The following is a 25871-nucleotide window of genomic DNA, read 5'->3' as shown; positions in this document are numbered from 1 at the left end:
GGGGGCTTCTTAAGGTGCAGACTCTAATTCAGCAGGTTTGGTGTCCGGCTGATGTTCGGAGTTTCTAGCAAGCTCCCTCTAGTTGCAAGAGCTTACTACTAGACACTGGCCTGGGAGGACTAAGGTAGTTCCCGGTGGGTATCCTCTTCTGCTTTCCTTCGAGAAAGACATGAATGCTTTGATTTGAGTGAGTGTCTCCTAGAGGGAAGTAAGATGCACTTCACTTTCTTTCTCTATAAGGATAAACTTCTGCATGCTTCTCCAGGACAGTCCTAATCCATAGTGTTGGCCTTTATATCTATCTCATACAACCTGAATTCCTGCCATTGATGGGTGATCCCGCACCCCCTCAAGTCTCCTCCGCTAAGCACGTGAGGGAGACAGCCAGAGCCCCCACACTCAGTAAGTGGTGACGGCAACGTGCCAGGTTACCCTCAACGTTCTAACGAGGCGTATCTCGATTTGGTTTATACTGAACAGAGTAAAGCCTCATTGATTCAGCCTCTGTTCACCTGAAATGGGTGGGAATTTGGGTAGTTATCATTTACTCTTCAAACTGTTTCTTCACAAATAGGACAAAGTGTGATAATACAGTTGTGATCGTACAGATGATTAAAACATTTAAAAAGATTTCAAGTAAACTCACATAGCTTTCAAAACAACTATTTACATATATAAATAATCATCCACTCTTCACGTGTAATTCTGTAATTTGTTTATTTGCTGAAAAGCTCTCACAGACCAGGCCGCTGCTGTACCTCCAGGGCGGCAAGGAAGCAGCAGTGACCGCGTACACTTATTGTGAGTCATAACGTGTTCGCTACACATTTGTAATGTGAAGAATCAGAACCTTAAACACAATTTTGAAAGTGACATTATTGGATTTGGTCAAAATGCACTCATCACAGAAGTCTTGAACTGTGCTGGGAAGTCTATTTCAAGCTAGAGTTGAAAAGAAATGAGACATGGAAGGACCGTGGAGTATTCAAAAAGCATCTAGAAAGACAGACTGGGTGGGGAAAGGAAAAGCTATTTGCTTGTTACAGAAATCTACATTTTCGCCGAAGCTGGGGCATGTCACTTGGGTTTCCCTCCACCCCCAATTTCCACTAAATACTGTTGAACTGAAATTTGAAAAGCAGAAACAAAGTGGGAATTTCAAGCCACGTCTACCTAATTGTCAATCCACTTTTTCCCACAAATGTGTTCTTTTAATAATTCATCATATGAAACCTAACAATGTTTATAACAAATCTTTGTGAAATAATTTAATGTTTTGAGGTGATCGTTGCGATTGGTTTGCTGTTTCTGTGTCCAGTTGCATATTAAATGGTAATAAATGAATCCCTTGGGTTTCACGAGTGGGTTACCAAAACACTGAAATACATTTAGTTTTAAGTGACATCATTTTGGCAAACTACTAAGGTAATTTGTATTTTAATATAACTGTATTGATGTATTTTATGCAATTGAAGAGTCTTCCCTTAAGATCTGTCACTTTTTATAGATGACTTTTCCTTTAGCTATAACGTATTCAATTAATTCATTATGGCCTCCAAACTGGTAAATCAAATGCTCCCACCTAGAAAGAAATCAAACATTGCTTCAATAAGACAAGTCAAAATGATCACTGTCATTAAATGCTAGTTTAAAAATGCGTTTTCTAAAAACGTCTTTATACCTAGTCATTGATATTTGGGCTTTCTAAAAAATTAGCATATTACTCAGTAGCCTATGATAACTCAAATAATGTTTAATAATATCATTTAAGTATTTGATCCTAAAATATTTGATTCAACTAAGTAACGCACAAATGGCAACATCAGCATTATTTTCAATAGAGAGGGTGGTTTATGGCTGTGGACAGTAGAATTATAGAGCCGCTCTCTTCTGCTGAACACGAGGCCCCAGAGCCGTGATAGGCTCACGAGAGTAAAGGACGGCAGATTTAGAACAATAGGACTCAACCTGTCACAAGGGAGACCCAGATGGCCGCAGGCTCTGGGTAAGAAGGAACAGCAGGAACACTGTTGAGAGAATGCTGTGGGTAAGAAGGGCAGGAACACTGAAGCAAGGATTTGGGGGTCCCATAGGAATAAGAAGTTGGAGTGGTAATGAATCAGAACCAGGGTGACAAGCTGAAGCTGAGACGTGTGTGGCCCAGCATGGCCACAAGGTCAGAAGCCAAGCAGAAAAACAAAAACACGTGCCAGAGGGCACAGCGAGTCCAGAGTCCAGGTAGACAGGGTAGAAGCCTGGAGATCCATGGAAGATGGAAGATGGACGAAGAGACCGCAAACCTGGTGTACCCTGTAGTTTAGGACCTATAGGGGGACTTTGTTATAAACAGGTGAAGATGGAGGGGACCCGGTACAGAGCCTGAAACAAGTAATTAGTGGAAAGTGGATTTAAACAGGTGTATATACTACAATGGGCACCAAATAGCTTAGCTGGGAGAACACTCACCTGGATGAATTGATGATAATGAGATCTCCCTGTTTGCCAACTTCCAAAGATCCATGCGTGTGAGATTTCCCCAGCGCATACGCTGCGTTGATGGTGGCAGCGGCCAAGGCCTCCGGCATGGACATTCTCAAGTTTACGCAGGCCAGGTGCATGACCATTGGCTGAGGTGGGGAGAGGAGAGTGTTGGCGGGAAGTAACAAAATGCAGCCGCTGCGTGGGATGTTTCTCAACACAGCACAGCAAATAATGGTGATTGAATGTGTAGGTAGAAAGGACTGGATTGGTATGGGAAAACATAAACTTCCACATAAAGATTCTTATGCCTTAGAAAAGATTCCTTTATTATAGAGATTGCCCCCATGTGTATTTAATATTTACCTATAGCTTTTCAAGACCACTTACTGTATAAAATGAAACTCCCCTCCATGCTTACTTACTAAAACTTCCTCGAGCTTATCCTATTCTCCCAGAGGGGAAATGGATTATTGTAAAACCATGATGCCCAAGACTAAATCAGAAAATAATTCGAATAGGACCTTTTCTCCTTTCTCTATGCCTGGAGGTGTTTGTGTGTGCAGAAAAATTCACGTACACTACTATCTATATCTTTGTTTCTTGTTTCACGGGAAAATATTTTTTCGTGTTCGATACATTTTAACACAAATATTTTAAAATTATTTATGTGCTTGGTGGGAGTTCAATACTCTGCTCAGAAAGGCATATTAAAAATAATTACCATTGAAAAGCAATAGGCATTAGGGTTGAAGTCACTGCCCAAAGCAACTATTACTCCTTCATCTAACATCTTCCTGGCTCGAGGTTGCTTCAGTCTAAGGGAGGAAAAAAAGTTGTCAGTATCCAGAACTGGAGCTTTTGCAGAACAGATGATCAGGATGGAAGAAGACTTAAGATACCCAACCCCTCTGTCAAACAGAAACTCAAAGTGAAGCGATGAGCTATTGATTGATATTTCCTGGCTGCAGTCTACATTAATGTATGTGTATAAAGTAGTAAGTTTCAGGGAAACACTGAAACGGTTCTTTCTTTTCCCTTGTAATAGTTACTCAAAGCCTTGTTTTTCAATCCCTAAGGCAGAGTGTTTCAACCTTGGCACAATTCACTTCTTAGGCTGGATATTCTTTGTTCGGGGGGTTGCTCTGTGCCCTGTAGGAGGTTTAGCAGCATCCCCGGCTTCTGTCCACTCATCGTCAGTAGCACCACTCAGTTGTGACCAAGAAAAATGTCTCCAGACATTGACCAATGGCCCCTGAGGGGCAAAATCACCCGAGATTGATAACCACTGCCCTAAGGCCACACCTGCAGAATCACCCTGGTGAGGACCATGTGTCCCAACTGCACAGAAAGCACCGGCCCTAAGAGTGCTGGCCTCCCTGCCCACAGACTCAGCGGCTGTCATGTGAATGGAACAACGGAAAGAGTCAGATCTCAGCTCTCAGATTGGGTGGAATTAGAGCAATGGCAATTATATGAGATGGACTAAATGTATAATTGCCACGGACAGCGTAGAGCAAAATTCCTGGGGAGATTTTACAAAATACACATCTCCTCTCACTCTCAGGATTGGTGAGGATTCTGGCACATAATTATGGCTCCCACACTCCTCTTCTCAGAACACAGCTCATGCAGATTCTGAGCACTGCTAAATATCCCTAACATCTTATGCATGGTTTTTAAAGTATAAAACCTATTGCATTTTTTTCTAATTGTAAAGGTAATGCATTCTGATTTTTCTTTAATTTAGAAAACCCAAAAAGTAGTAAAAAGGAAAAAGAGCCACCCTTCCCAGTAATTCCACCACTCAGTCAGTTTAGTTCTGAGCTTGGTCCTCGGCATAATTCATTTCTGAACATTGTTCCAGAATTGGCATCTTCCATGAGCTACGTTTTCTTGATCTGCATTTTAAAGGGATTTATAAGGGCAATGAAATAATAGTTGGGCATCTTGCAAGGCTATGTCTTCACAACTTGTACTTGCAGTTCTTGTGTGGGGGTGAAGAGGACCTCACCTTAGCATGTAGGCGGTGGTGGGCAGAAGGACAGCAGAGCACCTGGCTGTTGCCATGGCAGCAATGCCTTCATCACTCACTTCTTCCAGGTGACTGATTGCCCGGGCTCCCAGTTCAGCTCCGAGCTAAGCAGAATGAGCAGAGAGAAAAAGATTTAACTGACAGCAACAACAAATTGGTAAAGTGACATAAAACTGTTTTTCCTGCAAAAGTAAACAGCACTATATTATTAAAATTTCTTGCCAACTACCTCTGGTAAGCACAAGCTCCAAAACAGGTAAAGGGTTTGTGATGGACATTCATTTGATGATTATCTAGAGTGCTACTTCAAAAACTGTTCTTAGACGCAAATGCTTACTGACAGTATTCATACATTTGCTAAAATATATATATAGGAATCTGCCCTGGCTTGTGTGGCTCAGTGGATTGAGTGCCAGCCTGCAAACCCAAAGGTCCCCAGTTTGATTCCCAGTCAGGGCACATGCCTGGGTTGCGGGCCAGGTCCCCAGTTGGGAGTGTGTGAGAGGCAACCACACATTGATGTTTCTCTCCCTCTCATTCTCCCCCCCTTCCCCTCTCTCTAAAAATAAATAAATAAAATCTTAAAAAAATTATGAATCTTAGGAATCAGAATAAAATGTTGAGTAATATTGGTAATAAAATATATTATAGCATCATAAAATCACAATAAAAAGGTATCTTGGAATGCCCTTGCTCTCAGTGAAAACAGATCAGTTAAGAAAACAAACTTTTAAAATGTGGGATCAAATGTATAATGAGAATACTACGTGAGCTTAATTTCTCCCCAGAGGAAAATCTGGGCTAGATCGCTGGGAGGAAACCAGGAAGAGGTGACGCTATGCTGAAAATGGAACCATGCTTTGCAGTGGCTTTCTTCTCCTGCCAGTTTACACACCCGAACACACACACACTATGTCCCCCGGGGGGTAGGTGGCATGTTTCACACCTTCCAAGGAAAGGAGAGTAGACAATATTTGACATTACTCTGTGGCCCAGGCCCGGGAGGCTGCCCGGGAGACCAGGGCAGGAAGAGATGACCCCCAGCAGCAGCTGGCTCAGGTCTGACAGCATTTTGGACCGCAGGACACACTATGCTCCCCCAGAGGAGTTCCTTTCTGATTTTGGAATCACCCTCACTTTTCCAAACTTGATTTGCTCATCCTGGGTATTGACCTCTATTGATTTCATTTTCCAGTCACTCTCTACAACCGAAAGCGTCTTGTTGACCACCCAGCTCACATTCATTTAACAAATGCTCAACAACTATTTACTTAATAAAGGCCGTTGGTATGCCAGGCGCTGTGCTAACCTCCAGGCACTGGGCTGTGTAAGAGTGGCGGTGGTGCGGCAGAGGCGATTTTAACGCAGTGGGATAAGTACAGGGAGGAGCTATAACCCACTGTTGGAGAGGTTTGGGAAGGACTGCAGAGAAGCTGTGGCTAAGATGAAATGTGGAAGGGAGTTAGAATTAGTGAGACAAGGGGGGAGTTCAGACTAGAGAAATGATATATGCAGAGGCATGGGGTATGCAGCATACTTAAAGTAGTTTATTGTGGCTGTTTCGTGGTAGAGAGGGTGAAGGAGGTAAAAAAAAAAGGTGGGGAGGAGAGAGAGAGGAAGATAGAGGTAAACAAGAAGGGCTGGATCTTGGCAAATAAGGAGTTTGGAATTCACCCTGTGAGCAATGGCAAGCCGTTAGGTGGTTTTAAGCCATGGAGAGGAGGGATAGATGAACTAACCGGATGGATTAAAGAAACAGATTAAAGTGGAAGCAAGCCTGGAGGCAAGAGCAGTTGTTACAGGAATCCAGGTGAGAGCTGGTGGTGGGTGGACCTAGGCAGTGGGCTGAAGAGAGATGGATCTCAAGATATTTAGGAGGAACTGGCAGGACTTGCTGGATGGTTGAAGTGCGGGTAGGTGAAGGGGAGGGAGGAGTCAAATGACAAGGGGTTTTGCCTTAGGCAATAGGCAATGTTTTCATTCATTGGGGCGGGAAACACAGGGCAAGGTTTGGAAGTGATAGTAAGAGATCAAGCAGGACGTGTGGAGGGTGAGGCCCCTGTGGGGTATCCACATCTGTATTAATGCCCCGAGGGCAGTTGTTCATTTAGCTCCTCACCCCCACACAAGAGCTGTCTTTATTCACTGACGGATTCTCAGTGGCTGCAACAGTGCCTGGCACACACTCCACACTCAAGTATTTGCTGGCAGCATGAATACATGAATCTGGGCGAGACATATAGATTTGAAAATCATATCAATGGAGGGCTTCACCAAAATCCATCTGGATGGTGCCACAGAAAGCCCCTAGGAGCTGCATGTGAAATGAGTAGACTCTGCTGGTATGACTTTCTGTGCCAACCAAAACAGGCCGTGAACTTGGTAAAAGAGATCCCGAAGGTACTTCTTTTTCTGTGAACACCTCCAGCAGGTGTTAAGTAAATGACTAGCAAAAAAAAAAGTGAATTTCTAATAGAAGTCAGGGATTCCAAGGCTCAACCAGTGCATTCCACACACTGCAGATAGAGTGAATCCCCACTCCAACTTTTCAAAAGGCTACTCCTGTCTTTGAACAAACTAGGTAAGTTTTCCATAAGATGGGTATTGACAAAGGAGAAGCAAAAGGGCAACTGTACCTCCGCAGCCTTCATCGGGTGGAGTTCATCCCCGTGGAAGTTAATCTGTAACCCTATATCTTTTCCACCTTGAAGAATCCTTCTGGTGGAATCAAGGTCAAAGACACCCTTCTCACAGAACACATCTATATTGTCCACGTGAATTTGCCCACTTCTGCTAAGTTCCTTCAGCTTCGGGAGGTGGTTTTTGATGATGTCATCAGCAGCTTCGGTAGCAGTTTTTCCTCTGAGGGAAGAAAAGAAGATTTCTATGAGCAAAATTTTTAAAAAAATGGAGATAGGTTTTTTTGTCCTTGGAGAACCTGAGAAACTGTAGGTAAACGACCTCAAGCCTCAGACAGGATCAGAAAGAATCACAGCTCGAAAAGAATCAAAGCTACGATAGAGGACTCAGCAATGTGACCTGCCCACAAAGCAGAGGTATTGACAAGACTCCTGTGTGCGCTGACCCCGCCCATACACAGAGACTCAAATCCTCACCCATTCTGGCACACCAGTGCTGCCTCTGGGAACTCCAGCAAGGCCACCTGGCGGACAAAATGGATCTACTTGTCAAGGGCACCTGGAGGGCATCGTGGATGCTTCGCTGACAAGCCAACTGCAGGCCTCTTCCCTGGCCTCCAGCTGTCAGCTGGCCCCCAAATTCTCACTGAGATTCTGGGGTAGTTATATACTGGGAAGGGTTGGGCTTTTGAAGGCGAATATATACAGAGCTCAACCACTCGCTGGCCACGTAACTTTTCCGACACGTTATTTAAGTGTCATTAGCCATGTTCTGAGCCTCGGGCTTTATCATTGGGGATCAAGATGCAGAACTCAGAGGCTCATTGGCAGATGGAGAAATTTTCTGTAAAACTTTAGCCCTGTGTTGGCACATAGAAGCCTCTCATTCAGTGAGAACCATTTGAGTGGGTAGACAGATGTGGACCAGGCACTGTAGGAGACCAAGACTGTAGGAGACAGGCACTGACACATAATTCTTAAGACAACTGTATAGAATAGGGTATTAGGTAGCTCTTTTACAGGTTAATAATTCATGTTCAAAAAAGTTGAGATGTCCTCAAAATCACTAAGCTGGATTCAAAGCCAGGTCTGCTACCACTCCAAAGCCTGAGACTTTTCTACTAGGTCACACTGTCCTTCCTACTGAAGAGACCAGACGGTCACACCCCTTATATGTCATTTGGGGGAAAAAAAAATCTGCTTGTATAGACAGGCTCTCCCAAACATCTGAGGGCAGTTTCAAACTTTAATAATTTCAGAAGTATAAATGCTAAAAACACAACAAACACCATTGGAAGTATTAAGTATTTATGTTTCTTTTCTACTTAATTCATTTTGTGAATTTTTAATAATAATTGTTAATGTTAAATTTTTAGTTACTCTGAAGATGGTAAACACAAAATTACCATTAAAATTTTATTCTTAAAGTTCACAAAATGACATACATTTATGAAATATAGAAATTCTTTTTCAAAGAATTTGTGTAAGCCTGTAGCATTTCTATATCTACGCTGTGAAAACTTAAAACTGCACGAAGACTGTGGGGAATCCCTGTGAATTTTGAAGCCCTGGTTTTCCTTTGGATCTCTTAGTTCTGCAACTGTGGGCCTTCCGGTCTAGAAATTCCCGGAGCGGTGAGAGGCAGATGCAGAAGGAGAAGGCCATTCTCTGCAGTAAAGCCGTATAGATAAAGGGGAGAGCTGAAAACCCTTTACAACAATACAACAATACAACAATAACAAACACGTTTCCTATTAAACAAGCAGACATGAACAAAAATAAAAACTGTTCTGAGTCACTTCGAGATTGGGTGTTTCTACTACAGGGTGTTACTCTCTAAAGTGCTTTTATGCTGTTATGGGAAACTATTGAGGTTGATAGCTGTCATTTTAAAGGACCTAAAAGGGACATTTCTCTTTGTTAACCAAAGAGTTTTGAGCATCTCCTCTTCCTTCATCACTAAGGTCTAGTGGAGGTCACCTTCCTAAAGCCACTTGAGAGATGACTGCCCATGAGAATGCAAACACCTTTCCAAAGGCTTCTACTGGTGTCTCCTCAAGAGCTAAAGTGCTGAGCCACAGTGGGGGTGGGGGTGGGGGAGTGGCAGAGAGATAGTGGCCCCCTCCATGCTGTAGTTAAACCCGGTGCCCATTGGCTGAGGTTACTTTGGCACTGAGTGAGCCCCGCAGTAAGTGGCCGAGATGCTGAGGTCCATCTGCTGCCGGGCGCGCTCAATCACGCGGAGCATCTTGAGCTCGGTCTCCAGGTTGAGGCCGTATCCGCTCTTGCACTCCACCAGCGTGGTCCCCGCCCGCATCATGCACTGCAGCCGCTGCTGGAAGGAGCCGAACAGCTCCTCCTCCGAGGCTTGGCGTGTGCGCTCCACCGTGAAGTTGATCCCTCCTCCAGCCTGGTGGATGTCCATGTATGTGGCTCCTGCCAACTGAACACACAGCTCATCGTTAGGCCGAGCAAATGCAGGGAGGTTGCAGGCAGGTCTACAGAACCTACCTGCAGGGGTGATATTCAACATGATTCACAATCGATATGCCATGATGGCACCAGCCAATCAGAAAGGGGCGGGGGATGTTTGCGGTATTGTCTCAGTTAAGTGCTAAGGTGGCAGAGATGGGAGATGTGGTGGAGACTTCTGGTCTCAGGGCAGCTGCAATTTACCACCCAGAACCGAAGGATTTCAGTATTTTAATAACCCAGTCCACCCCAGTGTGTACCAGTTAAGTCTCCACCTATTAAAAAACAAAAACAAACACAAAACAAAGCTTAGGCTATTCCAGGGAACCCCACTACAGTCATTCAAATCTCCACCCACGCCACCCAAGGGTGTTCCCTCTCCTTGGTATTAGGCCACAAGAGTTTGGGGCCTGACATCTGGCTCAAGCAAATGAAGAGGCCCTTTATGGGATCCCAGTGGGCTCTGTTCCTCTGGGCAGCAAGGAACATGGTGCAAACACAATATGCCTGTGGAGGGTGGGGGTGGTCTCCCCCAAGAGCTTTTCTCTGGGTTCTGCCGTGGTGAGCTAGAGAACCCGGTGGGCACCCCTCCCTCTATGGACCTCCCTTTCTGCATCTGTGCAATGAGAGAACTGGACTGCAGATCTCCAGGTGTGCTTCTTAACTCTGAAATCCTGTGATTTAATGCAGAAGTCTTAAAGGCAGCTCTAGTTTGTTGAGGAAGGCACACAATACCTGAAGAAATTTTTCCTTTTTCTGAAATAATGCAATTTAGCCGTTAGGATGCATACATTTTTAGGAACAATGTGAAGAAAAGGTGCGGAGAAAACTAGGCGCATATTACTAAACGAAAGGAGCCAGTCTGGAGAGGCTACACACCAGATGATTCCAACTACATGGCAGTCTGGAAAAAGCAAAACTGTGGAGACAGTAAAAAGACCAGTGGTTGCTGGGGGTTGGGGGAAGAGAGGGATGAACAGACAGAGCACAGAGGATCGTTAGGGCAGTGAAACCACTCTGTATGGTCCCACAATGGCAGGTCCATGTCATTGTACATTTGTTAATAATGCGTCAATGCAGGACCAGTGTAACACATGTACCAGTCTGCTGGAGGATGCTGAAAATGCAGAGGGCTGGGGCACAGGGGGTGTATGGGAAATCCTTGCAGCTTTCACTCAGTTTTGCTGGGAACCTAAAACTGCTCTAAAAAAAATAAAATCTACTAAAAACAAACAATGTAAAATGGCTCCAACCCGGGATTTGAGGGTTGACTACAGCTAATTAATTACCAACAGACTTCTCTTTATGCTTCTTAACAAATCTCATTTTTTTCTGGGAAAAAAGTGAGCACAATATACGACATTTTATTTGTGTTATTAGTGATATATTTTTCCTGGTTTGACCTTAATGAATGGTAATTTTCCAGCTGCTTCCTGGAGTCTTTTCAGAGACTACTAGGACTGGCGGGATGGAATGGGGGGAAGGAAAAGAGAGGAGAAATAGGTTAGCAAGGCAACTCAGCTCTGTTAAAATGAAGATTCTACACTTAAAAATTTTGAAAACTTTTATATTTAAAATGATTGCTAGCCCTGTGCATAGTATGAAGATTTGAGGCAGTTATAAACTAGTTAAGTTTTATTGTAATTTATCTGCCATAGTCCAGGCTGGTAAAAATACCCATTAAAAAGACATGTAGGCATATGTTGCAAAGCCTGGCAGCCTACAGACTCTTTAGAAAAAGATTTGTCTATGTTCGTTTATGCCTCATTTTGATTTGCCGTCATTCGTCGCAGTTACCTTCATTGCAAACTCGTGAACTCTTTCACCAGCCCATACTGGATGTGTGTGCGCGTCCACCAAACCTGTAATCAATAAATCAAGTCATTTTTAAAGTTAAGAACCAGAAAGCCCTAGCTGGCAGGATGACTATACCGTCCTGCTCTTTGGAAAGCACGTGGTGGTCAGCTATCTTGGGGGGGAGCAGCGGAGAAGGAAGAATTTGTCTCTGTTTCCCTCCACATAGAGGAAACAAGAGGCCTCTCTGTGTAGTTGTTCTAGAAGGCTCTAACAGAGGAGGGTGACTCAAAATGATGAAAACATTCCTTAAAAAAATACAGCTCTTTTTGCCCTCTTAAGCCCATGCGCACCAAAACCAGGATGTCAAATCTACTAATCGAGCAAAACCAAGGACTATATCACCAAGGAATAATCTGGGAGTGAAAACAGACTCATTCAATCCCTACCCTCAACCTTGGAAAAAGATGAAATCAGGAAGATGAATCTTTCTTCAAGAAAGAAATGCATTTTATATATTTATAAAGAAAGAGAAACTACAAAGCAATCACTTGGAACTTCTGTTCACCCCGGTACAGTTCGGAAAAGTGTGTCTTTCCAAGACATTCAAAATACCTAAGAGATAAAATGGCTGATTAGTGGGTTCTGATTTGGAGTAAAAGCAACAGTCCCTGTTCAGATTGCTTTCTAGTACATTCTGGTTTCTCACAAGGTTTCACCCTGACTTTGTCTTCTATCTCCCAAGAGCCAGAAGGTAAAAGCTCTGTCGGATACACACAGTACACACCCTAAATGTACAAATCTTAGCCTCTGTGTGTGCACAGAACTCAGAATTTGTGAAACCTATTTTGGATCATTACATGAAGCCGTAAAACATAGACTTTGGTGGCCAGCAAACTGCTTCATTGTCAATCACTAAAGATACAAATGAACTTCAGTGAAATCTGTTCAGATTTTTTTTCCATCTAAAGACGAATCCTTTGTTTCACACTCTCTAATTTAAAGTATGTTCTGGTAAAGATAGCAGTTTTCCCTGTTTGCCTTCCCATCCTGCCACAATGCATTAATAAAATTCTTCCGACAGTTTTGAACCTAAATACAACACAGCTGGTCTGTCTTCATTGTGAGTGGGAAGAAGTAGAATTGATGAGTGGGTTTGAGTCTCAGTTTGCCGTTTACCTGGTTAGCAGATTCAGGTGAGATATTTCACACCTGAACTCCAGTGCTTAATCTAAACAAGCTACTATTCTTCATCTTTACATTCTTAAAACTGCATTCAGGGTTTTACTCAAAAGAAGTTAATACCCGGCAAGATGCATTTCCCAGAACAGTCAATTCTTTCTTCAAACGTTTCTTCAGAAAACTGTCTTTGGATAACATCAGCAGGACCGATGGCTTTTATAAACCCATCCCTGAAGAAAAATCAACAAGTCATTAGTGACGTTTGGGGAAATATTGTAAGAAATATTGTAAGAAATCTGACCAATGATTTAGACTATATTGTCAATGTCTCGGTGTTTATCCTATTTCCTTTTTGGAGGTGTGTCTTTGGAAAAGCAACTCGAGCCACCTGTCAGTCAAAAAGTCACATCATATGTAACAGAGAATGCTGACTGTTCTCCGATGTCAACATTTCCTTTTCTCACAATGCTAGATTCCTAAACTTCACCAGGACACACACGTGACCGCCCAGAAAAAAGATACATTTCCCAGTCTCCCATGGGCCTGCTGTGGCCATGCGACTAAGTTTAAGCCAGTGGGATTGTTTTCTGTTCCACTTTCCTGCTGGCTGGAACACAGACGCAGAATTGACGGAGCAGCCATGTGGGATGAAGGAGTGACTGGAGACGAAGGGGTGTGCACAACAGAGCAAGACAGGGGGGGCCCGAACCCTCAAGAATCCTTACTTTTGTGCAATTCCGTTAACTGACTTTAACAACTTTTTGACAATAACACGGGAAATGTTTCTATCCTTTTGTTAATTAAAAACACACACAGTCCCTAAAAGCTGGACTCTTGTCCAACCCTAAGCAGCCTCAGCTTTGGGTGAGGATGATTGCTCTTGCACAACCGTCCTGCCACGTTGCCCTGGGAACTGGCACCCGACCCCATCCCCACCCCAGGCGCGCCCTCCCAGACTGGCCGTTCTTGTATTTGCTTCTAGCAGGAAGCACAGAAGGTTTAATAAAAATAATTGAACATGTCCTTCTTTTCTGGTGGCTGAACCTTAATATCCAGGGTGTCCAACATTTTGGCATCTCTGGGCCACACTGGAAGAGTCTTGGGCCACACATTAAATACACAAACACTAATGAAAACCGATGAGCAAAAAAAAAGTTTCAAAGTAAATTTATGATTTTGTGTTGGGCCGAATTGGTAGCCACCCTGGGACGCAGATTGGACACCCGTGATTGCTGTGGTTCTCAAGCTTTAGTGTACTGAGAAGAGGGTAGGAGAGGTATTTGTAAAAATTCAGGTCTCAAAACTCCACCCACAGAGATGCTGATTCAAAAGATCTGGGGATGGAGGGTGGGGGATGGGAGTAGGCGGGTGGGTGGTCTGAAATCTGCTGTAAAAAAATCTCAGGCCATAGGACGCAGGTGGTCTCTTGGCCACACTTCAGGAAGCACTGGAAGGAACCCCGACCCCTTCCGATTGTTGGACAATGAAATTTTGTCGGCAGAGGCGGGATCCTGATGTGCCCCGGTGCCAATTGCAGCTTCAGTGCGTTTTTCCTCGGAATGACAACCTGAAGCAATCAAACATGTTAGCAACAGGTTTCTAAAGGCTGCCCAGCCAACGTCTCCCTGGGTTCGGGGAAGCTTTCCCCCGGTTTCCCTCCACAGCGCACAAGTTAGAGAAAAAGCGCCAAGCAGGGACTTGTTTGTGGGTCCCCCCAACCCGCCGCCACTTACGTGCCCACCACCAGGCTGGCGTCCTCCAGCACCACCAGGCTGCGCAGCGCGTCCCGCACCAGGAAGCGCTCCCCGCGGGCGCACACCAGCACCACTTGCCGCGCGTTCTCCAGCAAGAGGCGGTGGTTGCTCGCCATGTCGCTGTGTGCCGTGGGTCGCGAGGTATGGGTCGCGAGGTAGTCGCCGGGCTGGGGCCACGGAAGGGACCGCAGAGAGTGCAGGTCCGCAGGCGGTGCCGCCAGGGGCCGGGAGGGTGGAGCAGGGGCGGGCGCTCAAAGCCGCAGCCTTTCCAAAATCGCGAGGAAAGCGCGCCCCCCTCCAACCTTGGCAATGGCAGTCCCACAATGCTGATTGATAATCAGTGTTATAATGAGTCTTCGCTGTTTTGGTCACCTTGTCACTTTCTTGGGTAAATGTGGTAGAGATTAGAAACTGAAATGCTGTCACCAGGAGAGAGATAGGTGGGCTGCGACTATCACTTGGCCAGGTGGAAGGGGGTCACTGTAGGCGAGGGCTTTCCGAGTGGGTAAAGTGGGGAGAAACCAGATAGAGGCAGGTGCGCGGACCTGGGACAGGGCCCCGGGAAGGGACAGAAGGCGGGAAACCTCTGCCCAGGGGGCTGGCTGCAGCCTGGGACACTGAGGGCCGCCTGCAGCGGAACCAGCAGGTAGAGTGGAGGGCGATGCGGTGCGGGAGCTGCTGCTGCGTTCGCAGGGCCTCGAGGCAGTGTGGCGGGTGCCGCGCATTCTTCGGTTGGCCGGTTCCGCTCCGGGATGCTCTACCAGGCGGTCTCTGAGATGCAGGGGGCCCGGGGTGGGGGCGGCTAGAGCCGAGACTGGAGAATCGATTGGTGCCTCCACCCATCTCCCCCCTGTCTCCTTCCTAGAAGGATTGGTTGAGAAGGCTCCTGGAACCTCGTTGAGGTAAAAGTGGTTTCAGCTCCGTGCGCCCCACGCCCCCAATTGTATCTGGTCGGGCCTACCCTCCCTTTGCACCGAAGGTTGGAGACTGAATCAGGTTTGTTTAAGGAAGACGGCCTGTAATTCTCACCTACGGCTCTTCCTGCCTATCAGTTGCTGTGAAAACACGGCCAAGACCGGGTTTTGTTGGGAATTTCTCGATTACTTTATTCAGCTTATATTCTTTCAGTAGGAGCTTTGTGTTGTTAGGCCTGTGGAACATTTAAAGACACGAAGAAGGGCAGTTTCCCTGCCCGGCACAGGCTGCAATCAAAAGGAAGACACTTATGGATACAACAACATACCATTAAAGCAGGTGCGAGGCCTGGAAACCCATAAATATAACAGTAAGTCAATTTAGTGCCATTTTAAAGCCATTTAAAAACAAAGAACAGAAAAGCGAAAACTCTTTTAGATGACACAATAAATAAGAATATACTTCGGCTTCACATTGTGTCCATTAAAAAGAGAGCCCAGTCAGGGAGAAAAGAGAGAGCAAAGGAAAAAATTGGAAAAGAATTCAGTAGACAATGTGAGTAAAAGAGACCAAAAAGGGAGAAAAAAATCCACAGATTATTCATAATAGCACAGACACATGATCACGAACAGATGTGTGTGTCTACACGCAGATTTTAAAAGAAAGGTACAATGTACAGAGAGAAATAGAGGAAAGTAGAAGTAGTGGAAAACAGAAACACAGAATCCCCAATTCATAGAAAAATATTACAATTTTATATTATAAAATTTATGCTAAAGACTTGAATGTAACACTTTGCACTTATATTTGCAGGGTTATGCAGTTATAGAGGTTGAAGTGAAATTATAGGAAAATAGAAGACTTTGGGGTTCAGTAAACGTGTCTGAATCCCATTTCTGTTGCTTATGAGCTCTTTATTTTAGTCCTGCCCTTTGTCTTGCTGGTCAAATAAGTTAAAGATTAGATTTCAACAGTACTAGGTCCCCTCCTGACCTCACAGAATGCACCGTGTCCTTAAAGTTTACAAGTTCTGGACAAGTCTAAAAGAAATCGTACTTTTTAAAATGGGGATTTATGTCTGTGGGTGCAGTGAGTGCACCCACTTACAGTCCAGACAAACAGCACTGCCCGAAAAGCCCCTGCAAATGAGAGGTCTGCAGAAGCAAGGAGGGGGAGAGCGGGCATCCCCCCTCCCTGGTCACTGTTCAGTGATTACAGAGAGGAAAGATAATGTTTTCCTCTGTGGCAACCAACATCCCTATATTGCGGGTGCTTAGTTTACAGAGTTACTGTCACATCATCTGACTCACACTGGCTGATTTCTTTTCCTCGATCTTCCTTCCCCTTGACCTTCAGTTATTTGTTTTCAGTTTGCAAAAGGGGCAGTCAGAAAGGCCAGCGATAAAGTCCACACCACATAGCTAGCTTGACGTCAGCGGGGCCTTAACGGGTCAAGCTGCAGATAGTTTCCTCATCACTGCTCTCTCCCTCTGACGTAATCACAAAAAAGCAGTCCTTGGTCAGGCCAAGGACCTCGAGGCTCCTGGCTCTCAGGTAAACAAAAAACTGCTAGCTCTAGTCTACAGAGAGGACACAGTTCACAGCCCTTCTCTCCCATTTGTCCAAGTGGGTGGGAAGGAGGTGGGAAAAAACTGAGAGTCATTGGGTCTGGGAGAATCTGTCTACATCTTCATTTGCATGTGGGAGATAAAGTTCTTCATCTCATATTGAGAGAATCTGGATATCCACTTTCATTGAGTTTGTAGAGTCGTCAAAAAATTTAAACAGAAACTTCTTTGAATAAGATCTGATAGATATTGTTATTGTTAATTGAATTTAGAGTTGGTCTAGTACTAAAGTTTAAACAGTATAAAACCCACTCCTCTACCTCCACTTCCACGAAGCTTCTGCACTAAGAATCTGCAGAATCTGATAAGACTCTGCACTAACAGGGGGTCAGATTCCCCCAGTTTTCACTGACATTGCTGGTAGGTTCCTCTCAAGTGACCTAATTTCAAGAACTTTAATTCAGAGTTTCTCATAAAAGCTAGTTGTCAGTCATCCCTCCTACTCTTCAAATGCTGGTAGTTTTTCACAGAGAGAGAACCAGAAAGAGGGCACACCTGGGTATCTACTCTGAAGACGGTAGGAGCAATTATTCCCCTGTCAGCCTACTGTGCATAAGCACTTTGCTTACGTTATCTGTGTTTGCAAATAGCAACAAGCCTGTACGAAAGGTGTTAGTATCCACACTCGATAGAGGAACTTAAGGTATGCTTAGTTCAATTGGAGAGGCCAAAAACCCAAAACAAAAACAAAACAAAAAAGGAAAGATAAGAATCGGAGGCAGGATGCAAACCTGCTGGCCCCCAGAGGCCAGGGTCTTTCCACAGCACCGTCATGCGTCCCCTGCTATGAACCGTATCAAAGAAGCTGACTCGGTGACCACATATAATTGCACAGTGTTAGAGGAAGGCAAACGTTAAACAAATCAACCAGCATAGTGCTCACTTGGAAGAACAGCATATTTTACATCCACGTCCCTTAGATGTCTCATAAATACGTCAAATTTAGCATGTTCCAAACTGAAGCTTTGCTCTTCCCAACCGCCCCCTCCCCCACAGCCTTCTCTGTCTCCGTTGATGACAACTCCATCCTTTTTTTACTGGGCTGTCTATCTCATACCCCATGTCCAAACCCTCAGCCACTTCTGAAGATCTATTTCCCAACTTTACCTAGAATCTGACCACCTCTCACCATTTCCACCACTATCCCGATACCTCATTATCTCTTGCCTTCCAACAGGTACCCCTGTGGGATCCTCACCTCCTACAATTTCTTCTCAGCTCAGCTGTCAGTGATTCATTTCATGATTCTCATTTCACTGAGTAAATAATCCTCAGGGCCTTTGTTATCCCTTTGACTCACCCGTCACTCCCCTTCACCCCTGTGCGTACCAGTGTCCTTGCTGTTTCTCAAACACACGAGGTCCCCGCCCTCCTTAGAATGCTTTCTCCTTGGGTTGCATTTACAAGGCACTTACTATACACCTGATGCTGCCCGAAGGGCGGGACGTCTGTTAACTCACCTAACAGTCCCAGCAGGTGGGCGCCATTCTCACCCTCCCTTTTGAAAAATAAGGAATTGAAGTGTGAGGGTTACGAGCATAATGAGAGTCCAGTTCTTAGTCATTAGCCTAGGCCACGTCTAAAAACAATGGCTTGCAACCACACAGCACCCTTTTAAATCCCTGATTTTTCTGAGCTCTTTATCTTCTGCTGTCGGATGCTGGATTTGAATATGTATTTTAGATGTAGATTTTTAGGCATTTGCTATGCAATTCAACAACACTTTCCCTCTTTTCTGGTACTGAGCTACTGGTTAGTCATTATACTATTTTTATTTCGCTCAACAAAGACATTCACCAGCTTTGACTTTTTTTTTTTCTGGTTGGTGCGTCATATTTGTTTAGTTTAGAGAACTTTATGGTCCCTTCCTAGGCGTAACTGGTTCTCTTCTGCTCTCGTATGTTCTTCACCAACCAGTTCATTAATCAGTGGGGGGTTAATACATATGGAAGTACAGAAGTGTAACAACTTCTAGAGACTATTCATTCTATTACGTGTTCTATGAGTTACTGGAGAGATAGAATAGGAACAGATATCTGCTATTCACAGTTGGCTTAGAGAAAGGGGAACTTCCACTTTCCTGTAAGAAAAAAGTGCCAGAACCCATGAATAGGTGTTTACTGCAGCCAGACTTTTTAGGATAAGTGGAGTGGGAGTGGGGATGGAGAGGAGGGCACATCAGAGAGAAGCACTGAAGGAACAACAGTGTGAGAGGAAAGAGGTGAGCAGAACCTTAGGAGTGGGGATAAGTGCAAAGCGGAAATTTAAGAAAATCGACAAGTCTTTATATTATCAACCCAACACATTATCATAAATTTTTCACCAGTCTTTCTTTCCCACCTGTCGGAATAAACCTAATACCTATGAAAAAATTCCTCAGTAATCTAAAGAAGCATAATATCAGTGCTGTAGATTTTTATTAACTTTTCTCTTTTATAAGTTTTAATGCAATTTCTTTTTCATCTTTGTTTTTATAATTACTGGAAAATCGCATATTAATTACTAAATATTAACACTTAATTACTCCCGCTTACTGAGTTCTTTCTGTACGCAGGGCACCTTGCCTTGTCGTTTATACACATGGACTCATTGAATCCTCATGAAAGCCTTAGAAGTGGAACTATATTCCCATTTTATGCCATAGGAATCTGAGACTCAGAGACACTAAGCAATTAAAATGTAGGTTCCATGCAGACAACGGTTTTTGTCCTTTTTGCATATGTGTCTTATTTTTTAATAGCCCTGTCGCCAGCACCTGGAACAGTGCTGGGCACATAGGAGGTACTCCAGAAATACTCTTTAATGTTAAATGAACTTGCTCACGCATCTGTAAATGACAAACCAACAGGTTTGCCCAAAGTCTGTGCTCTTAATCACCTGCTACAGTGCCTCTGGGACGCTTGGCTCTTAAGTGTGGCTCTTTGAGGATGCTGAGGCACAAATTAAATCAGAAGCCTGAGATAGGATGTTTTGTGCCATTTTTCTTATTGTGGGTACACCTTTTGATATAAACTCCTGAATATCCTTTCTTCCCCCCAAATGAAAACACCATTGTTATTATATTCATTGTAAAAAGTACACAAGCTCAATGGGAAATTTGAGTGATACAAAAAAGCACACAAATTCTAGACAAGGGTTAGGGTGAGGCAAGTGAGGCACTCGCCTTGCACACAACATTTAAGGGGGAGCAAAAACTCTGTAATCAAACATTTTAATTCACTATTTTAAAAAAATAAGGTTTAATGCAGAAATCCATAATGAACAAAATATCAAAATGTTGAGACCAGATCTGTGGGCTGAGACAGGGTGTGGCGAGGGAGACGCTCATTCTCAGGGTCCTCTACGTGCGATCAGATCCCATCTACACTTAAATGTGTGATATTTTTTCTTTAATTATTTGCTGCATTTTGGTTTTTTAAAAATTTTTATTGTTATTCAATTACAGTTGTATGCCTTTTCTCCCCATCCCTCCACCCCACCCCAGCTGAACCCACCTCCCTCCCCCACCTTCACCCTCCCCCTTGGTTTTGCCCATGTGTCCTTTATAGAATTTTGATTTCTTAACACTTGCATTAGCATGTTATTTATGTCACTAACTGAGTTTTTCTGGGCATTTCCTTAAATTTTGCAGCTAAGGTGAGTGCCTCACTCAACTAACCCACATCCTAAACTGATAAAAATGAAAGGAGAGATTGTTCCAATTCAGAGATGATCATTATTAATGTGTGGTAAACATTTCAAACACCTCCAAATAAGTGGCATGTGTTTTTACCCACAGTATTCCCATCCTTTTGCTACATATACATTTACTTACAGATAAAATAGAAGTAAATACTGCTACAGCATAGTTTTTAGGGGCCACATGGCAATCCACATTTTGTGTGCACCATTGCGCCTCCTACCAGTCTCGAAGTGATTTCTTCAGTTCTGTAGTTGTAGGCCTTCCACTCAGCTCTATTTCTGACAGTTCTGAATGGTGGTCGTTCTGTAGTTCAGTTGTAATTTTGATGTGGTTGTGCGAGGAGGCGAGCCATGCTCACCTATGCTGCCATCTTGGTCGGCAGTCCCTGCACTACTTTTAAAAGCAATAAAGCCTATTTGGGAGTTACTGGCAGTTGAATTTAGCGACTTTATGCAAGGTTTATAGAGTTTTTAAATGTGTTTTATTTTCTTTGGACAGGACCAGGAGACAAAATGTCATCACATTTTTTGTCAAAACCACTGGCTTCTGGAGGTAAGGAAGAAACCAGCCCCTGAGTTCTTGCTTTCTGCCTAGTACAGTTAGTCTCCAAAGGGGCTGGGCAGGTAAGAAAAGGAGGGTACTACCCAGTGAACGTCAGACATGGTCTCTCTACGTAAAGAACGTATAAACTACTTGCTGAGACAGTTCTTTTCTAGTTTTTAATTCTCAAAAGAAAAATCTTTAAACACTGTTGTATTTAGCGAGATTACCAGTCTTTCATGACATAAAATGATTAACTCAATTATTTGTTATAATAAATGACATGAATAAGTACATTTTATGAAAATCTATCCTCTCCTTTCCTTTACCACCCTCTCTTTTTATCCTCCCACTTCTTTACAAGTATTCAAGGAATTAGTATTGATCAGTATGTAGTAATAACTTTTTAAAACATAAATTTGATAAAGATTTAAAAATTGGAGAACACCAAGAACTTGTTATGGGTAATAGGCACTGTATAGGAATTCTCTTTGAAAGGAATTTGGTCCTCTCTGTATTTAGAATTAAAACATTTAGCTGCAGCTGATAGAATGTATAAAAACAACAGGGGCTTAAATGTGATAGAAGTTTATTTCTCTCTTAGATAACCAAGTCTGCACCTAAGTACTCCAGGGTCCATCCATACGGAGGCTCACGTCAGGGGCCTGGGCTGCTTCTCAGTTTCGCTGGCCTATATTCTTGATCCTAGGCGGCTGCCTCTGTGCTAGTGATCACACCCATCCATATTCCTGCCAGCAAGAAGGGGAAAAGGGGAGGGGAGGCGCATGCCCCTTCCTTTTAGGACATTTCCTAAAAGTTGCACTCACCACTTCTCCTGACATCCCCTTTGCCCAGGACTCAGTCATAGGGCTGTATCCAGCTCCAAGGGAGGTCGAAAAATATAGTCTCTACTTTGGGTAGGTGCCAAGCTAGAATTAAGGTCCCTATTCTTATAGAACAGCTAGTCAACCTTTTACATCATGGCTTGCATAAGCTAATTTCTAAAATTCTGTGGCATAGTCAAAAACATTTTTTGCTGATCTAACAAAAAAGCATAATTTTGACTCATTGACACCAGGTGGCTATTGTTGTATTGGCTGTTATCTTTTCTTTTTTTTTACAATCTATAGGAAAAGAGGTCAGTACCCCTGATTAAACACTCAGGTGTTGCATGTTTTAAATATTATTGTGGCACACCGGTTGAAAATCGTTGCCATAGAAGAAAGGAAAACGGGTACCGAGGGACCACCAAATTACCTGAAAAGCATTTAAATAGGGTGTTGAGAGAATTTCCCAAAGTACCGGTATATTGGAATTGATCTCCCAAGGAGGACAGGTCAAGGGATAAAAAACAGGCGGACAACTCTGAAATCAAACCAAATTTATTAAGGGAACTCACGGACAGAAGAGAGTCTTGGGCATCAGCAAGAAGGTGGATTTCCACACCCAAAAGGGACGAGGGCTTGATATATGTAGTCTGCAGGCACGCAGGTGGTGTGTAGCTGAGTGAAGTGCGCTAGATAAGAGCTGTGCGTTCCAAAGCATTAAACAACCTAACGGGCCTACGTACCTACATGAGACACTCCTTTCAGGTGATATGGGCAAACTGTTGATCGCTCAGAGCAACTTGCTTCTTAAGATGGCCTTGGTCACGGCAAGCACCAGAAACCATTTTGCCTAAAAAGGACCATGCTGACGATTTATTCTGCAGATAGGTGCGCACTGGTGATTAAAGAGGTGTATAAGAATAGTCACTCCAGCCTCGTTTATAATAGGAGAAGACTGGGCTCAACCATAATGTCCCTCGGTGTGGGACTGGTTATATAAAGTATGATACATCCAAGGAATGGGCCACTGGATAGCTGTTCTTTTTTGATGAAATAAATACATAAATGCTGTTGTAAAAATAACGGTCCTAAATATATGACTAACTAAACAAAAGCAAGACCAGAACAGTAAAATAGTATGCATTGAACAATCTATTTCATTAAAGGACTTAGGTTTCTTTGTCAAAAACTGTGAGGAATTAAGGTAAGTTAGTGTGGTAAACACTCATGCACAAGTTTTGTGTGGACAAATGTGTTCATTCCTGTTGGGTACACACCCAAGCATGGAATGGTTCGATCACACAGCAGCTCTTTGTTCAACTTTTTGAGGAACTGCCAGACTGTTTCCCAAAGTGGCTGCACCATTTTGCATTCCCACCAGCAGTGTATGCGGGTTCAATTCCTCCACATCCTCTCCCATACTTGTTATTATCTTCAACTTCTTTTAAGACTCTCTAGACTGAGGGTCTTTGCAAGGGCATTGTATGGGTCTATTGTGGTGGAAATGGTGGTGTAAGGGTCATGGTGGGTATGTTTGTAGGGGTGGGAAGAATCACCATGTTAATATCTCAAAATATGATCCCACTAACCTGTAAGAGGCCCCTTTATCTAGATACACACACAAACACATACAGACCCATTCCCTATGAATCACCGAGCACTGTGCTCAGTGCCATGGGAAACAGACAGATGAGCTGTGGCCCCCGCGCCTGGATGCAGGCCCCACATCTTGCTGGGGAGGCAAGGCTGACCGCACCCTCCTCCTCAGAGACCCACTGACCCCCCTCACTCTCCCCTGGCTGTGGGAGCCTCGCCATCTGGTCACTAGAGAAGGGATGACAGAAGTTTTCCTTTTCTTTTTCTTAACAGATAAACTAAAGGATGAGTCCATCAAAAAGGAGGGGCCATATAAGGTCTTTTTCAAAGATCTCTTTCTTTTCAAAGACAGTGAAATGGCCGAAAGGAAAAAGGTATGGTTTTATGAAAATCCCAATCCCAATCAATGTTAGAAACTTACCCTCTTATCAGTCACTTTTACGACACACCGTGCTGGGGCATGGTATGTACACACACACACACCAGAAGAGCACCTAGCCCATGGTAGGGACCTAATGATCGCCCCCTACTGGAGGAAGACAGACACACACTACAATCCACTATGACAAGTACACATATACCCTTACTTCATTGACTTTAATAGCCACATCTTTTCACATTTTCTCGTTCCTGAAATTGAGACCCAGCTTATACAGATGGGGTAGAATACACAATGGGAAGTGCATAAGATAATAGTGAATCTTACATTACATGACATCTTGTTTTACGATAATGTTATTTTTGGTATATTAGAAATTCTTTTAAACTTTCCCACTTGGGCAGGAAAAATTCTTGAACCACAGCAAGAAAGTCCACCAAAAGTCTACCTTTTCATCACGAATGAAGAGTCGTTCACACCTGAGCCAGTTAGCATTCCTCACTGACACCGCTACTGGCTCGTTTGAGAAATTCATGCTGGACCCTGCTCTTATTCTCAGATTATCAGAAGGTGAGTCTAAATGGCTGTTTGTTTAAAAACATTGTTTGAATACTTACTATTGATATTGGTGGCTATTCTGGAGATGAGAAACACAAAGTGTGCTGTCTCATAATATGGTTGGGGGGTCTTTGTAAGTGGGGGTTGAGAGTCGGGAGAAAATATATTTTGAATAAGAAAACATACTTTACCAAGAAACAGACTGTCCCTCATTTGTGTGGCTCTGAGGAAGGCAGTCACTGCCTAAACGCCACAGCATCAAAGTTAATGGCTCTGGCCATTTAAATTCAGTTCTATATCTAGAACTGAATCTAGAACGGAATTTAAAAGAAGTCTTTCTAAAGGGAAGTCTTGCTTGTCTGGGCCATATAACTCATATCCCAAGAATCAGGAAGCTAATAGAATTAAATAGTTTGCCTGTGGTTGCAAAAACATAACCTGTTTTGGTGACCTATGGAGGCAACATGCTAAAATACTACAAACTATTAATTACTGCTCTGTGACAGAGCGAGGCCTGGGAATCAAAACATCATGGCCGTTTCTTACTTATCAGGTCAAGAAGTGCCTACAAATCAGAGAGAAAGCAGTTTGAAGCTAGCAAGGTTAAAGTGATTAATACCAGGGTGATGGACTGATTAAATCATTCTCCAAAATGAGTCTTATTCAAATTTCTAAATTAAAAATTAAAATGGAAGGGAGGGAGGGAGGAAGGAAGACCGAGTGTCCAGGATTTGCTGTGGTAACTTAAAAAACCATTTCTCCGGCTCCCAAAGTCCAGGCGCTTTCTCAAATATTGAAAACATTTTTTTTTTCACAGAAAACCACTTAGGAAGGGACTTTTGACTCAATAATGACTGTAGAAATGGGAGGCCTTGTCGACTCGTTTAGATGGTCTTGGCGGTACATCTCCTGTGCTCTTGTGGGAAAAAGCGGCAGATGATGGACGACACAGCGATGTCGGTGACTGGACCCCTGATAGGGCAGGTCTAGTCCAGTCTTCTGTGCCATGTCTACAGTTCACCTGTGTCGCATGGTGAACCCTGAGTCATCAAGTGGATTTTAAATCACACATGGCATGTTTTAGAAAGGGTTCTGCACAAAGGAGCCAACTTCTAAAATCCGTGCCACTCGAACAGCTCTGAGATAACGAGGAGGCACGACATTGCAAATGACCCCGTTTGACATCGTTGGTGGTTAACAGAGGGGTAAATGATGTCGGGCAGACTCTTGAAAAGGAAACAGTAAAATTGTCCAGTATTATCCAAGGTAACCTGGGCTCGGTCCGCAAAGGCAATCAGGTTGTCAGTTTCCACTGATTACACAGATATTTGAACATTTTCATTTAAAATAACAAACTCCCCCTCTGACGCTTTCCAACTGAGAACTGATTTG

At 43.7% G+C, this 25871-nt stretch overlaps 2 protein-coding genes across 2 annotated transcripts in view; one reads left to right on the top strand and one right to left on the bottom strand.

Moving 5' to 3' along the window:
• Positions 1-703: 703 nt before the first annotated feature.
• On the bottom strand, positions 704-14592 carry AMDHD1 (amidohydrolase domain containing 1). Its single transcript, XM_053921902.1, has 9 exons — positions 14334-14592; positions 12724-12830; positions 11422-11486; positions 9318-9595; positions 7150-7375; positions 4493-4617; positions 3203-3296; positions 2467-2627; positions 704-1582 (listed from the first exon to the last, which is right to left on the bottom strand). Exons 1-9 carry the CDS (start codon positions 14468-14470, stop codon positions 1495-1497), a joined length of 1281 nt encoding a protein of 426 aa, XP_053777877.1. The 5' UTR covers positions 14471-14592; the 3' UTR covers positions 704-1494.
• An 825-nt stretch (positions 14593-15417) lies between these two features.
• CCDC38 (coiled-coil domain containing 38) overlaps positions 15418-25871 on the top strand; it is a 37150-nt gene continuing 26696 nt past the window's right edge. The window contains exons 1-4 of the mRNA XM_045187145.3: positions 15418-15639; positions 21078-21131; positions 23816-23916; positions 24326-24491. Of these exons, the coding sequence (XP_045043080.2) occupies positions 21092-21131; positions 23816-23916; positions 24326-24491 (307 nt within the window). The 5' untranslated portion in view covers positions 15418-15639; positions 21078-21091. The remainder of the gene's footprint in view (positions 15640-21077; positions 21132-23815; positions 23917-24325; positions 24492-25871) is intronic.

The sequence above is a fragment of the Desmodus rotundus genome, chromosome 3 (assembly GCF_022682495.2).
Source record: "Desmodus rotundus isolate HL8 chromosome 3, HLdesRot8A.1, whole genome shotgun sequence".
NCBI lineage: Eukaryota > Metazoa > Chordata > Mammalia > Chiroptera > Phyllostomidae > Desmodus > Desmodus rotundus.
Note: the sequence above shows the minus strand (reverse complement) of the source record. Positions and strands in the feature narration are given on the sequence as shown.

What these genes read in the sequence shown, in the direction of transcription:
- AMDHD1 (XM_053921902.1), bottom strand. Translation starts at nt 14,470, where the DNA reads ATGGCGAGCAACCACCGCCTCTTGCTGGAGAACGCGCGGCAAGTGGTG. An exon ending in TTCACGAGTTTGCAATGAAG is followed by an intron (nt 9,596 to 11,421) that starts GTAACTGCGACG and finishes CTGTGTGTTCAG; the next exon opens with TTGGCAGGAGCCACATACAT. An exon ending in ACCCGATGAAGGCTGCGGAG is followed by an intron (nt 4,618 to 7,149) that starts GTACAGTTGCCC and finishes CATTCTGCTTAG; the next exon opens with CTCGGAGCTGAACTGGGAGC.